At 40.8% G+C, this 15,742-nt stretch overlaps 1 protein-coding gene across 1 annotated transcript in view; it reads right to left on the bottom strand.

Moving 5' to 3' along the window:
• The window catches only part of syngap1b (synaptic Ras GTPase activating protein 1b), a 145,299-nt gene extending 133,834 nt beyond the window's left edge, over positions 1 to 11,465 (bottom strand). Inside the window, exons 1-2 of the mRNA XM_038710671.1 lie at positions 11,287 to 11,465; positions 9,458 to 9,563 (exon numbers count right to left, since the gene is read on the bottom strand). Coding sequence (XP_038566599.1) covers positions 9,458 to 9,479 — 22 coding nt within the window. The 5' untranslated portion in view covers positions 9,480 to 9,563; positions 11,287 to 11,465. The remainder of the gene's footprint in view (positions 1 to 9,457; positions 9,564 to 11,286) is intronic.
• Between the last annotated feature and the right edge of the window lie 4,277 nt (positions 11,466 to 15,742).

The following is a 15,742-nucleotide window of genomic DNA, read 5'->3' as shown; positions in this document are numbered from 1 at the left end:
CAGTGTTAACCCAGGTGTAAAACGCTGACTGAGCAATATGTTAGCACTGCAAGACATCATTTGGAAATCACCACCATTTGGCACACTATGCCATCTTTAACTTATTTATTCCAGAAATCTAATATTCTCCTTTGAAACAGCAGATATGTTAAATCTCAGCCTATCATATGCCTTTTTCAGTATTGTTTGAGTACAAACATATTATATTATGTGAATGAAAACAACCTAGGATACAGTAGTTCTGTCATATTCTTATTTTCCACTACATTGCATGTGTTACATAAAGCCAGGCTCCAGGACCTGGGGGTCATGACGTGGTGGCAAACCACTTGGACTGTAGCATCTGCAAGGCAACTTCTCACGCACAAATAATGTCAGCGCTTGCCTGAGCTGGGAGCAGTTAGAAAATGTTAGTAACTGGGTTTGCACAAAACCATGCGTAAATACTACAAGGAAAAATTAACCAGAGAAGCTCATTAGATGTAACTTCAGACTTCTTACAAAAGAGGTGCACGAGGTGGCATGTTTCTATCTGTGAGAGGACTACTTTTGGCCTTAAAAACAGCAATTTTAACACCTAAGAACATCTGAACAATGAGAACAGTGTATTAACCATTCTCCTCTGGATTACAAAAACAATATTAAATTGCCAAAAATGGCCTCTCTCATGCAGTGAGCTTTGGATGGGAGAATTTATTTCCTTCTGGTCTTAAATGGCACTAGTAAATATTTGATGCTCTTGAGTGAGGTTTGCAATTTCCATATTTAAACGTGAGAATGAAGTGAGAACCCAAAATTAAAAGTGTGGTTTTGGCATCCTGCAAGCCCTTCTCATCACCATCCATTCCTACCAATTTGACAGTGCTCTTAATCAACAGTCTTGTTGTTCTATTACATTCAATCCCAACCAGAAAAACTCACCACTACTCTGGAAGGCCAAACTTGATCAAACATAAAAACAAGACATCCAATATTCAAATTTACATTTCTTCCTTACACACAAAATTGTAAATCTGATCATTAATACTTTCAACGGCACATCTCTTCCGTGCTGTAACATGCCTGGATATGGTCTGATACAGTAGAAAAATACTCAAATCGTGTGTGGGACTGTGTGAAAAGGAGGCTAAATTTACCATCAGCTGTTGAGTGAGCATGCTAACCTTTATGAGGTACTTTGAGTGAAGGTAAAACACCACTACACACATATTACACACACACACACACACGGGCATGCAGACAAATAGAATGAACAAAACCAATCTTGTGAAACTCTTGGGTAACAAATTGTTCTAATTTACATCTGAAATCGAGGCACAACTTACGTAATCGATTTAAAAAAACATATCTGATTGTAAAATGTTGAAGTCTGCTCACAACATAAGCATTAGAAGAGATTCATTTCCAAGCCACATCTTCACTTACACAATGATTGAAAATAAAGCAAAGTATGATACCACAGGTTCAAGTCCTTGGTTGACACACAATGTTACCTTCTGTTCATGTTGAATGATGATGAAGAGTCTTTGGGTTTTTTTGTCATGTAAACAAACAGTTGTGGTCTTCATTCCTGATAGAGGCAGTCACATTCAAATATATTCCAAATGTATTCTGTGATCTTATATATAAATTCACAAACAAAAAATCCAAATGCACAGTACTAACTTGTGTCACTAAGCATCCCTGCTCCTTGGCCACTTCTCAACAATTGTACAAGATGTCAGGAGGAAACAAATTAATCACTGCTACAATATGCAATACAGCTACAGATCAAATTAAAATATGCAGCTCTGCATTTACACTGCAGTTGTACTGTTGGTACTGCACACTTTCTACCAGTTTCCATCACCCCAAAACTTCTCCCTTATATGAATAAGCTATGTACATAGAAATGGAATCATCATCATCAGCCACCATTGCCTTCTAACGATTATTTTCATGATTGATTAATCTGCTTATTTATTGATTTTGGGAAACACTGTTTCCCAACACTGACATTTAAAGACATTAAAACAATAATCAACAGAAAATAACCATTAGTTGCAGCCCAGTTTTGGTCTAACAAATTACAGAAAATTGTGAAAAATATCACAATGTCCTACAGCTCAAGTTCAAATTCAATTTACTTTCACATAAGACAAATAAGAAAGAGGAAGTAGGGAATGTTTGGCCTTTTTATAAATGACTGATTGATAATACTTCATTTTCTGTCAACTGATTAATTGTTTTTTAAAATGTTCTACATCCTAAAATGTCTGAATAGTTTATTTCATGCACAGAATATGTGCCTGAAGGTAGAAAATCACAAAAACCCAAATATTGTAACTGTAAGATTTTATTTCTTTATTTGATATTTTAATGAAGAGAAAGAAGCATCCGGTTAATCATTTATTCATTTAATTTCTCTGCCCACTTAATCCTTTTCTGGCACACCTGGGGCTACAGCTATCCCAGCATGCACTGGGCGGATGGCAGGACACTGGGCAGGTCGCCAGTCCATCACAGGTTCAACATAGATAGGCAGACATCCACTCGAGCTCACATTCATACCTGCAGGCAATTTAGAGTCTCCACTCTGCCTGACTTGCACATCTTTGCAATGTGGGAGGAAACCAGAAAAAACCCACACAAATGTGGATACTCCGCACAGGAAGAGCCAAAGATCAAACCTGGGTCTTCTTGCTGTGAGGAGATAGTGTAAACCCCTAAACTACCAAGCCTGTAGTGGTTACTTTCATGAACACATCAAGTGCAGTGGAAAACTGTTTTTGACATGAGAAGGATTTTACAGTGACCAATTAAATGTGTGGACATGCTGGCTTAGGACTGAACCTGCCACTGTCTAAACTAAATGAAACTTGGGTGCAGAAAATGCAATGAATTGTTTGGTTCTTGAAATGTCTGGTTAATTTTACGTCAATCGAATAATAGAGAATTGATTGATCAATTAATCATTTACAATCTAGTGGTGAATACTCTGCTTACTCCTGTTGTGTGCACTCTCAAGTATGAATTTCAGATTTCAAGCTATACACACCGATCTCACACAATAAAGTTACTATATGTAATGTGCTTGGCTTGCACACACAAAGGTGACATTTCCTGAAAATGGCAATCAATTAATTTTCAGATTGTCATTTATTCTTTAAAGTACTGTCACAAAGTGCTTTAATTCAAACACCCTATGTATTTATTGAGCAAAATATAAAAAACGTATTGATATTTTACCACTTGCCATCGCACTGTGCCAAAAATTGCCTCTTCATTGCTCAAAAAACTTCTGTATTTCAGAATAAAGCTAATTTAATTCATGTTTTTGATTACGAAAAATATATATATTTAAGAGGACAGAGGTAGGGTTTCATGCTGCTAACAACAATGTTGAAGAGAGCTGATAACTTTAGCACTGTTTTCTCAAAATTGTGATGCATGAAATCAGTACTGTTAAAATAAATAAAATAATATTAAAATAAATGTTCCTCATTTGAGGCAGAAAATGTACTCCTGTAATCCTGAACATTCCCATTGTTAAGTGAAGGTCATACCTTTTATACTTATTCCCGAGTTGAATGGAGGCTTGGTTCAGCCGAGCTGGTACTGTACAGTCATTTCCATAACTTTATACGACCACTTCCCTCTAGTGAACGGAAAGAGACTGCAGCATCTCAGCCTCAGACACACAACCAAACATGCACTGAAAAAAGCACAAATACTAAATTTATATAAGCAAACATATACACGTACGCATACACAAAGAGGTAAAAATAGAAAAATGACTGAAATTAATGGCTCGACAGGTGCCTGATTATACAGCACAACAGTGCAGTATAGTCTTGTTCAGTGTGGTGTGGCATGCCGAATACTAGACTAAGCAGAGAGTCCTCATTCAGAGATTGATAGCCTGACACTGATGTTTAATCCAGCTTCAGGCTTCAGTGCACAAAGATGTGTTTTCTTTCTATTAATTTCAGTGGCCATCATTTTACAGCCTGTGGTAGCAGCCCTTATTTTACTGGCCCTTAAGCTACTCCACGAAGAATTTTTAAAGGTACTTGAAATTTACTACTTTATATGTGCATGTCAAAGGAAACAGTAAACCCCCCTAGTGTACTGTATATATTTTTAATTTTGCACATTATTATATAACATAGGCCTTTTCAGCCATAGCACAAAGTATAATATGGGTTTCATATTATATTCCATAACAAATTAAATTGAATTACAATGGCAGAAGGTACAGTTTTTTAAAATGGTAAATGTGGGAAACTGTAGAAATAAATCACTACACACAATAGCTAAATAGCCCTGCGATGGACTGGCAACCTGTCCAGGGTGTACCCTGCCTTTTGCCCGATGTAAGCTGGGATTGGCTCCAGCACCCCGCGACCCTGTACGCAGGATAAGCGGTTGACGATGGATGGATGGATGGACAATAGTTAAATATATTACAATTGAATAATTTCAGTAGAGTGTAATGCAGAGCAAACCTTTGAATGATGGACTAAATAACATTCCTTCATGCCATGTATTCATGTTAAAAAACTTCTCCTGGTCCACCTGGTAGAACGTACGCACCATGTACAACACATGTCCTTACCGCAGCAGGCTGGGCCTGGGTTCAATTCCAGCCCAAAGCCCACAATTCCTGTCTATCTCTTCAGCTGTTCTATCAAAATAAAGGCAAAAAAGCCCAAATAAAAAAATTAAGTTTAAAAAAATACTACATCCATTGGTCACCCCATGACTCATACTACTGACATATGTACAGTAACTTCTCACACTGCCTAGGGTTTTTGGCTAAAACCTCACAGTTCTGAATCATGGACCGCCACGGGATTGGATGACATCATGCCTGCAAACCTTATGAGCCAACCATATCCAGAGGGAGATCATTATCCTGGATTGGGAGCCCACTGATTGGCTCAGGAGAGAGGAGGCAGCTCATCCTGACCTTTTTGCTGTGAGTGAATCCTGACAAGATCAATCAAAAGCTAAGGCATTCTCTCTCCCTCTGCACAAACCCATTGAGTCATTCCAGTCAGGCTTTGCAGCAGAATTGAATTACCCACCCACCCAAAGTGTAGCTGAATCTAAAAAGCCACTCCTCCCAGCGGCTCAGTTTCAGCAGCCCCGATGTAGATTTCCCCTGTATCGCTAAAGCACTAAAGGCTCTTAGAGGATAAGGGTCTGCATTCTTTACTAAAGCTAGTTTAGTGTTGGGCAACACATTAGAAAAAAGAGAAACGAGGATCAGCTGAAGACTGAACTCACTCTATGGATACTGAACAAAAAGAAAGAGAGAGTGACGACACATCTGGACTAAGGATTCGTTTATTCCTTGCCAAAAATAAACCATACAAAGCCTTCCGCAGATGCTCCACAAAGTCATAAATTATTGTCTGTGCAAGATTGTGAAAGCGGCCTACCTCACACTATATGCAGATGACGTACTACACTACGGGGACCAGGAATACAGAAGGCCCCAAAGGTGATAAAGAATGAATCTCCAGTAAAATGTCACATCATGTTCGGATCTCGACAGGTGTATCAGTACTTCCACTCGTTAGATTATCAGTGGGTCTACATGGTCAAAGTCCCTGGTGTATACAGACATTTGTTAGGCTACCGAGGTCAGCTACTGATTGATCTCCAGAGTATCAAAAACCGTGACGCGCATTTAAACCTTATATCCAACCATTATGCACCACCCTGTGTGCTTATTCAGTGGATCATGCTGATCACATGCTGATGAACATGTAAGATATTATATGAGTGTGCTTAAATGCAGACCTGTTGAATGCGGATTGACTTCCTATCTGTGTGCCAGAATATTGACATGAATGATTTCCTCAATCTTGACATCATTGCATGTCTCTGACCAGAAAGCTTTGGAGATACTTGAAAAAAGCTGGTCTGGTTTGACATTTAGAAGTGCTGACTTGCCACATCTAGAGGGGATTTGGCCAGCAAGTTCTCTGATTCGCGAAACATCAGATTACTAAAGGTCTGTCAACACTAGCCAAGAAGCTCTCCGGCTAGAGAATTCAGCACTACATGTGTGATTAAAAGCAAATCACTTCTCCTGAATGCTCATCACTGGTCGTCTCTGCCGCTGATTCAACACAACACTTGAAAAGGCCGCCGCAAACGCATCTCTAAAACACTCCAACCCCACTGGAGAATGAATGGGCTCTCTCTTTTGACAGATCATCTAGTGCACAGGGCTAGATGAATCTCGCGCATGCAGTACAGTAATAGCCTAACAGATGATGGTTCTTGGCATAGCCTGAGTGGTGGAGGGGTGTAAGACAGTCCCTTATGTCACATGGGAGAAAGAGGGAAAGAGGAAGAAGATGAGTGCTGCAGTGCATTGGTGGTGTGCTGTCTCTTTAACTATGGCCATGCTTGACAGGAGCTGCTGTATCAAACTACTGTAAAATCGACAAGGCCAGGGATAGCTCAGTGGCTGGCTGCTTGCTTCCATAGTGTCCATCTGCACTCATGGATACAGCCATTGTAGAGATGGGAAAAGAGGGAGCGAGAGAAGAGACCGCGAGGGGGTAGAGAGCGTGTGTCTGTGTGTGTGTGTGGGGGGGGGGGGGGGGGGGGGGGGGGTTTCAACATTAGGGGGGTGGACCACAGCAGAGGAGAGAAAGGAAAAGAAGGAGAAAGAGATAGACTAAAGGGAGGTGTGAGTTTAAGAGAACGAATGAGGGAGGAAAAAGATTTAGCCAAGATAGGAAGGCCCATCTCTGCTGCTGCCGCCTGCCTCCCACTAACTGCATGTTCATGTGAGCCGATACTTGGCATGACTGCAAATGCGTTGCTTGGTACATTAGCTTAACACACTCGTCAAAGTGGGCTCAAATACATCTGCAAGATTGCTGCCCCCACCCCTCCTGTGATGTGGATCGATATCTCATCGCAAATCAATGTCACACTAATATCTGCCATCTTACCGCATATTTTATCTGTAGATGTTGAATCACTGTGTGGCAATAAATATCACACAGCGTTACATAATCCCTTTAAGTAACCATGGAGCTTCTAATGTATAGGTAGACAGGGGAGATGGAGGGAGTGTCTGTCTAGTATGCTGAGTGTTGGCCAAAATACAGAGACTGCAACTGAAAATTATTTTTACAACTGACTATTTTTCCAATTAACAGTTTGGTCTATAAAAATGCACACCCAAGGTGTCGTCCTGAAATGGCTTATCTTGCCCAATCAACAATACAAAAACCAAAAGATATTAAATTAAACTATGATATAAAAGTGAGAAAACCAGCAAATTCTCACAATTTAGATGCTGGAACCAGTTAATGTTTGTACTTGCTAACTTATTTCCATGTATAATTACTGTTAAAATATGTGGTGATTAATTTCCTGTGCGACTAATAGTTTTGTCACCATTACATATCAACATTTATGGTTTTTAACATATGAATACATTTAATGGGACATATATGGGGATTTTATGATATAAATAATGTACAGTGCATAATGCTATAATATAAACAGGTTTACAGGTGTCATCTTCATTGAGAGTACACTTTTTAATACTGCTGCTGCAACCATGAAGTTAAAACAATAAAACCTAACTGCAGATTGGTGTAGCTCCATATTGATACGCCTTACAATCCAGTTTACAGCTAAACCCTCAGCGGTTGTACCAAATTGGATAAGACTAAACACTGCTGAGCTCTGAAAACAATGCCTAAAATGAAACTCCACTGTGCGATCACAGAGAAAGAGTACTCAGTGCCATTGCTGGCAGGTTTTGAAGGTGCAGCACTGTGCTCACAATTTCCTGGCAATGATTCCCAGAGTGGGCTTGCACACACACACACACACACACACACAGTGGCAGAGCATCACACCAACATTATGCAACCAACTTCTATAGCTGCACTTGCACAAGAGGGCATTTTGGCCATTATCTTTTTTGCTCTGAGGGAATAAAAAGCAGAGTGAAAAGGAGCTGAGCGGGCTGCCACTGTTAAATTTGGTCTCTCTTTTCATGTGCAGCTCAGATGATGCTCTGGGGTCACAGTGAAGTCCAGGAGCTGAGAGATGAGTCGGTCAGGTCGAGATTAGTCTCCATTTTGGAGGCACCCATATTGTTCCACAAGAGGTCACAGGTCTGTGAGTGTGTGCTTGTATCCACACATAAAACATCACTCTCTCTCTCAGTCACGTGCAGCACACCTCCACTCTCTCCTGAACCCACACACTCACTACTACACTGCTGCTCTCTTTCTCTCTCTGTCACACGCAATCACATCTACTCACGCTCGTCCTCCCCATCCCTACAGTTTTTTGAATCTACATCAGGTACTCACACAAACCACAACACCCCCAATCCTTCACAGTTCCTCCAAACTTTGTGCTGGGCTTTCCATCTCACTCCGGTCTGACTCTGGCCATCATGTTTGAGGACCTAGCTTTGTCCAAATGAGCTCCCTCTAATCACACACACACAAACACACACACACACACACACACACACACACACAGCAAACTGAATGTTTCGACTAGATAGATTTGAGGCAGCTCACTGCAGCACGCCTGCTCACATATAGCATTAGTCACAGTTGCAGTGCAGTGATACCAAGGGGAATCTGCCTTTACCGTACACAGAAGCGCCTTTCACCCACTCACACTCGAGTATGAGGGAAATAAAAGACCAGCAACAATGAAGTAGCCTCTCATTCTGGTCCTCTACATATTTTAGTGGGCCAAAGTTTTTGCCCACAGGAGGCAGGATACAGTCCATTCAGGCTACTGACAAAATCCCAAATATATTTCATACTACACTACAGACAACTACAAGGAATATGCCATAGGAGATAAGAATATAATCATTGAAAGCACACTCTTAACTCCTCAAACTACATTTAGAGTAAATGAATATTATTGGCATCTGACACCAACAAATAATAAAATAAAATCATTAAGTATTATAAGGGCAGTATAAACTTCATAATTATAGAGATGCCACACCAGACAAATATTATCTTGTCACCATAAACTCCTTCTCTACAATACCACAGGAATATTTTACTAATATTACTGTATTTTTTCCCATCAACACTGTGCAGCTGCTCTCAGGTGAAGGAATGTACTCCCAACACATATGCATACCTTATCACAATGCTATAATTGCCGCATGCACAGGTATATATGGACACATGCTGCGTTAAATCCCTGTGTGTTTGTGCGGGTGTGTGGGCATCTATCTAGAAGGGACTCTAGGTTATTTCTCTGCACCTGTCGGCTATGGTGCTTTTCGATATGCCTATTGCATATGATAGTGCTGGAGAGACAGAGGGAAAAGAGAGGGACAGAGAGAGAGAGAAAGAGAGAGAGAGAGAGACAGAGGATGGTGAGGAACGGAGGAGGATAGAAAAGAAAGATGCAGTGGAGGGCAAAACGTGAAATATCTGCCCTGTCTTACCTTGAAAGGGAACATAGGACATGTTCCAACGGCATTGAACGTAGGCTTTGCGTCTCGGCGGTCTCTCGGTGCTCAGAAGTAACGGGGAACCAAATTAGAAATAAATCTGAAAAATTAAAATAAAAAAACACGCGATATAGTGCTATTCACAAATGGAGCCGAAGGAGAGGCCAATATTCCGCTGTTATAAAAACTGGCATCATAATCCACGACCGCTTATAAAGCGCCCGGTTCCCGGTGCATAAAAAAAATACAGGATGCAGAAATATGTGTATGTGTGTGCGCGCGCGCGCGCGTGTGAGTGTGTGTATGTGTTTATTTGCACGCTGCTGCTGAGGTGCGAGGTTGAAACACGAGTGTGTGTGTGTGTGTGTGTGTGTGTGTGTGTGTGTGTGTGTGTGTGTGTGTGAGTGAGTGAGTGAGTGAGTGAGTGAGTGAGAGAGGGGGGGGGAGTGGAAGCCTGAGCACGCTCGCATGTGTGCGTGTTTCTGTGTGTGGGGGCGCGCACGTTTCACAATATCTATAACCTATCTTTAGACTATGGATTTTACAGTTACTGCTCGCCTCTTGGAGAAAAAAAAAAGATATTATAATAATGTTGCAGTGAGTGTAAATTCACTGTACTGCTTCAGGCTACAGTATAGTGGCTAGTGTGTGTGTGTATGTGTGTGTATGTGTGTGGCTAGTGTGTGTGTGTGTAATACCCCAAAGGTGGCTTGTGACTTTTACATAGCCCTACCGCACCGTAGCCTACTTACTATTGTGAAAGAGCTTGGCTTGTATAGTTTCATCTTATTTTAACCAAATCAACAAATTAAGGAAATGTATTTTTTTCATTAGGCCTACTTTTCGGGTTAATATGCCAATTTAGAAATCAAGGTAACATAGATTTCTGTCTATGACAGCACTAGAGTGTTTTAATTACCCTACTACAGGTAATAAAGCCCACAGGTTAGCTTCCGTATATGAAGGCTATTAACAATTAGGGCAAATTCAATCTCGAAACGTTTTACCGGTTTGCTCGAAACGGAGAGGACCGGGCTGTGATGTTTTCTCTCCTTTTGGTGGGTGTGTCAGAAGTGTCACCCAATCAGCAGCTACGTGTAGACCATATAAACACAGCCAAAATTGTTGTGAAGTGCAGTGTACCTGCGTATACAACAAGGTATTCAAGGTACCACCTTGTCCGTTGATATAAACATTTTGCTCGTTTTGTCGGGGTTGAACTCGCCCCTGATGTTTTGGCTCTTAAAACTCTTAGCCTTCCACAGACCTGTTGAAAACGAGCTTCTCTGACAGCTTCCGCAGACCGGAAACTAAATTCACAATAAACATTAAAGTTGGATTCTACTTGACGATAACTACCCTAATTCAGTCCACCTCAGCACATTTCTAAAAGGAAAAAAAATCACGCGACGCTGGATTTGCCATGCACGTGACCAAAAAACAGGAACTGCATGAAGAAGAGAAGCTGTGGAGCCAAAATGGCCCCCTAAACTGGCGTATGCTGCATTTGGGTAATGTGGGAGAAATAGCAATTGTGAAATTAAGCTAATGTGAAATATAAACGACACAGCGTTGTTAACACGTCTGGTGAAAGTAGACGTGTCAGTGCCAGCGTTTACAAGACGTTGATGTTGTCGAGTTGTTTAGGGTGTGAAAACTTCAAACATGAAAAAACCTCAGACATGTTTAGTCTGTGTTTGATCTAGTTAGGCCTAACGTTAACTGTCACAATTAACGTTATTGGAGCGGTATAATTAAGCATAATGCTACAGTTACAGCAACTTTGGGCTTATGTTGTCTAACTGTCCAGGTAGGCTACTTACATTTCTCACATGTGTTTTCTTCCTTCTGTTCCTGCTTCAAACGCGGGCCACCTGTGTTTAGGTTGATTTTAAAAAACTCCAAAACAAACCAAGCCTAAATGTGTACTTTTTGGCGTTGTGGTCAATCAAAAACCCTTGAATATTTGTAGGCTATCATCACCTCTGCGCGTCTGTGCTTCAGAAGGACAGTTGAAGGCAGCACAGTGCAGCGCCTACCTATGGTTTAAATGTTGAGGTGTGGCCGCCACCTTGTGGTCAAAACCAACAGCTGCAAGTACAGCAGGGGCCTGGAGTCAAATAAAAAAATAAATTTAAAAAAACAACATCTTTTTCACAGAAAAGCGCAGGCATTACCACTGTAATAACATTAACAATGGCTCTGGGTTTAGTGTGAAAGTGAGCCTAGATGCAAGGATCCTGAAACCAAAGCTGCACAATTGAATCAGACATCATTAATTACAATAACAAAAATTAATTATCATTTACACACGTTTCCCTTTGTGACATGTCAAAATGTCCTTCAGACAACAAATACAGGCCTAAGGAAGTTATTCATAAAAATGCAAAAATCTTTAAACACACAGTTTTGACTCAACAGCTGCAAAGAAGGCAAATACATTTAACATTAAAATGATAAGAGAGAACACAAGAAGATTTCAATTGTTATTGCCTCCGCTTCTTGGAAATAAAATATAAGGTCACAGGTATTTTATTCATCTTTAAAGTCATTATTTCCATTTATCTTGAAAACTCATTGTAACTGGCACCAGCACAAAATAAACATCTGTCTTTCACTTTGGCAGCACTACCACATTTTCTGCCCAAAAACAGTAGTTAATCTTTCCTACAGGACACATTTGGCTGTAAGGCAATTTATCATCCCCATCAGACTAATTTATAGAGACTCTCACCAACATTGTTTGATTACCACCTACAGTTGTGGTGATCGATGGTAGAAGAGAAACAGCTAGCTTCAGTCTGCCTTTGCCTTAAAGGCAAAGAGGTGATGGACTCTTTCGATGTATATAATTATGTAGTATAAATGTACATTAGCCTATGGAAATAGTATCTTTAAGTCATGTTTCTGAGCCTTTCGTGGAGGAGACAGCTCTCATTACAGTTAATAATGACCTGGGCTTGTATTTGTCAAACTGCTGAAAGTAAATATTTAGACTTAAGTGAAAGATAAGAGAACAAATACAGTACTGTGCAAAACATTTAGGCAGTTGTGGCAAAAATGCTGTAAAGTAAGAAAGCTTTCAAATATAGACATGTTAATAGATTATTATTATTAATAGATAGATTATTATATTTATTAATTAACAGAAAAATCTAACTCAAATCAATATTCGGTGTGATCACCCTTTGACTTCAAACAGTATGCATTTTCCTAGGTACACTTGCACATAGTCTTTGAAGGAACTTGGCAGGAAGGTTGGCCCAGACGTCTTGGAGAACTACCCACAATCTTCTGTGAATTTAGGCAGCCTCAGTTGCTACTCTGTCTTCATGCAGGCCTAATCTTGGCCTTTTTTCCATGTCAGAGGCATGGCTTTTTGGCTCTAAGTGTTCCCCAGACAGTAGATCAGGGTCCCATTGTTTTCCACCAGTTCTGTAGTTTAATTCAAGCAAGCGAGTATATATGTGCATGACAGTATGTATGTATGTGCATGACAGTATGTATGTATTGGCATAGGCGGCTACTCATAGTACTGTACTTCGCGTGCACCAAAAAACAACAAAACATTTAATTTCTAGGTATGCACAAAAATTACGTCCACCTAGAAATGTGCACACGTTGCCTCATATCCCTCCTTTTACACTCTCCTAATCAACCATAAATGGTCAATGCAAAGCACCTAATTACTGATACAAAAGAGTCCACTTACAGTGAATCATGGCAACAAGAGGAAGGTGAAACATATATGTCACATTTTTCTGTCATGGAAATCGAGGTGCTTGTGAGGTGGGGGTTAGTATGCACATATACTGTTTGATGGTCACAGCGCAGGGTCACAAACAAAATAAAATGCAAGTTTTATTAACCTATATTATTCCCAAAGAGAGCTTTACTCAGAAAGGTAAACAGTATAGGCTATTAGGCTATACTGATCACATCAAACACACACCTGTCGGCTAAATATGTCTGGTAACAACCCCAGAGTGGTTATAGGTATTTGTACCGGGATGGTGTGGTTCTGTTGGGTTGTTCTGTCTAATGCTGGACACACTCATTTAAACACATAGATCACAGAGCACGGCTCTAGGGAATCTAAATAATCTTATGAGCCAGTCATCATCATGGGCCAGGAAACCCCCCCCCCCCATCCTTCCATTCACTTTGTCCTCTGCAGTGCCAGCGCATCCATCATGCAGCATTACGCACAAGTGTGATGCAGTATTTATGTTTATAGCAATCATACTGATTACTTCACACCTTGCCAAAATGATCATGTCCATCAGTGGTGTCCCCCACCCTGGGATATAATTTGAAGATGGAAGTTTGACAGGTGAAAACATTTTTTAATGTCGGTTTTGTTGTGCTTGGCCTGCATTATGATTAGGACTGATTATGAAGACATAGAGTGTGCGAGCACTTTCACTGGCTTTAATTCCAGACTTTGCGCATTTACAAAATCTATATGTGCAGGTGGTGAATATGCGTCTTGTGAGTCGAGGTGAGAAGGCAGAGTGTGTGTGCGCCTTGTGGTGTCAGTGCGCTCTGTGCACCTTTCAGTTGTGAACCTTTCAGTCGTGTTCAATGCAGCGATTTCACACACAAAAACTAAATGAAAACTAAAATCGTGTTCTGCACTCCGGTTGTGGGGAATGTGATGGTGAAAGACTAATGAGAAAATATTGAATTTGATTTAAAGTGGTCATATTATGCTCATTTTCAGGTTCATCATTTTATTTAGGGATTGTACCAGAGCAGGTTTACATGGTTTCATTATCCAAAAACACCATATTTTTTGTTATACTGCATATTGCTGCAGCTCCTCTTTTCACCCTGTGTGTTGAACGCTCTGTTTTAGCTATGGTGTGATGCATCTCAACTCTACAAGATCTTTGTTGGGAGCTGCACATGAGCAGTACCTAGTTGAGGACTACTAGCCAATCAGAAGCAGAATAGGCGGGGCTCTGAAAAGCCGGTAAACACGGCTTCGGTTGAGCTATATATTTTCCCCTTACCAGCTTAAGGCTTATGCAGACTACACGACTTTCAGCGTCGGCCGATCGCCGTGCTGTTGAGACTACACAACTTGCCGTCTTGTGACAGTAGTCTTGAAGTCGTTGTGGCGTTCACACTATGTGACTGACGTGACGTGACTAGACAGGAGGTAACACACTACACGAGCTGACAGCGAGTCTGTCACCCAACGCTGGTCTCCAAACCACGTTTTTTAAGAAAGCACACGTGAAATATGAAACGGGAAATGACACGAAGCTACACATGAAACAGTTGTTGTTTGTTATTAATAGATAGCAATTATAAAGACAAAGAATATGGGTGAAAGAATAGATTAGCACACGCAGGTAGCAGGGATTGTCTGAGCTACAGAGAGAGCTAGAGGTGAGTAAAAAGTGTTTTGCAGAGAAAAAGTAGCTGCCTGCTCTCATTGGCTGGATGTGGCTGTTGAGACGGCCGACTCCTCCAGATATCTAGCATGCTAGATATCTGGCTGCCGTCTGCGATGTGTCACTGATGCTTCAGGGAGCCGTTTTGATGCATTGTTGAGTAGTTCACAGACTGACGATCACAGCCTGGCGGTTGCCGAGCTCATCGACTGGCAAATCAGGCTTAAAATCGTGTAGTGTTAACTAGGCATTAGCAACATGGACTGGAGAATCAGTTTCAGAGTGGTGAGTGAGAGTTGAGAACTGAGCTCTGTCTCTACATCACAGAAACAACTTTATGTCCATTGACTGCCTGGAGGGTAGCTAAAGTCAGGGCCGGCCCTGACAGTGTTGACAGTGTGTCAACCAGGGGTTGGGGTCATCACTCCCCAGGAATTGTTTAAAAAGTTCAGCAGCCAAACTTACAATTTTAAAGTATGTACAGTATAGATGAAAAGCCAAGTCAGTGTATCAGCATACTTGTCAACCTCCAAATCATAGCCGAATTTGGGAGACCAAACCTAACCTAGTATCTGGGAATGTGTTCCCCCACAAACTGTGTGTCAACCCAGAAACTGTTTTCTTGCATTGTAGTGAATTTATAGGGTAACTTTCCTGAAATGCAAGAGCATTGCTTTGGTTTCAACAGTGGAGGGGACACAAATGAAGAGGAGGGTCTGGGGGTCCTCCCCCAGAAAATTTTAAGCATTAAAGACTGCATTTCCTGCATTCTGTTGAAAATCTCTGCATGAATTTATGTTGGAAATTTCATTATCTATCTAAAGGGAAACATAATATTCAGGCGGCAGGTGACAATTCAAAACAAAAACAATAGAAT

Source organism: Micropterus salmoides, unplaced genomic scaffold (assembly GCF_014851395.1).
Source record: "Micropterus salmoides isolate LMB-PRFRI ecotype aquatic unplaced genomic scaffold, ASM1485139v1 Ms_hic_scaffold_11, whole genome shotgun sequence".
Taxonomy (NCBI): Eukaryota; Metazoa; Chordata; class Actinopteri; order Centrarchiformes; family Centrarchidae; genus Micropterus; species Micropterus salmoides.
Note: the sequence above shows the minus strand (reverse complement) of the source record. Positions and strands in the feature narration are given on the sequence as shown.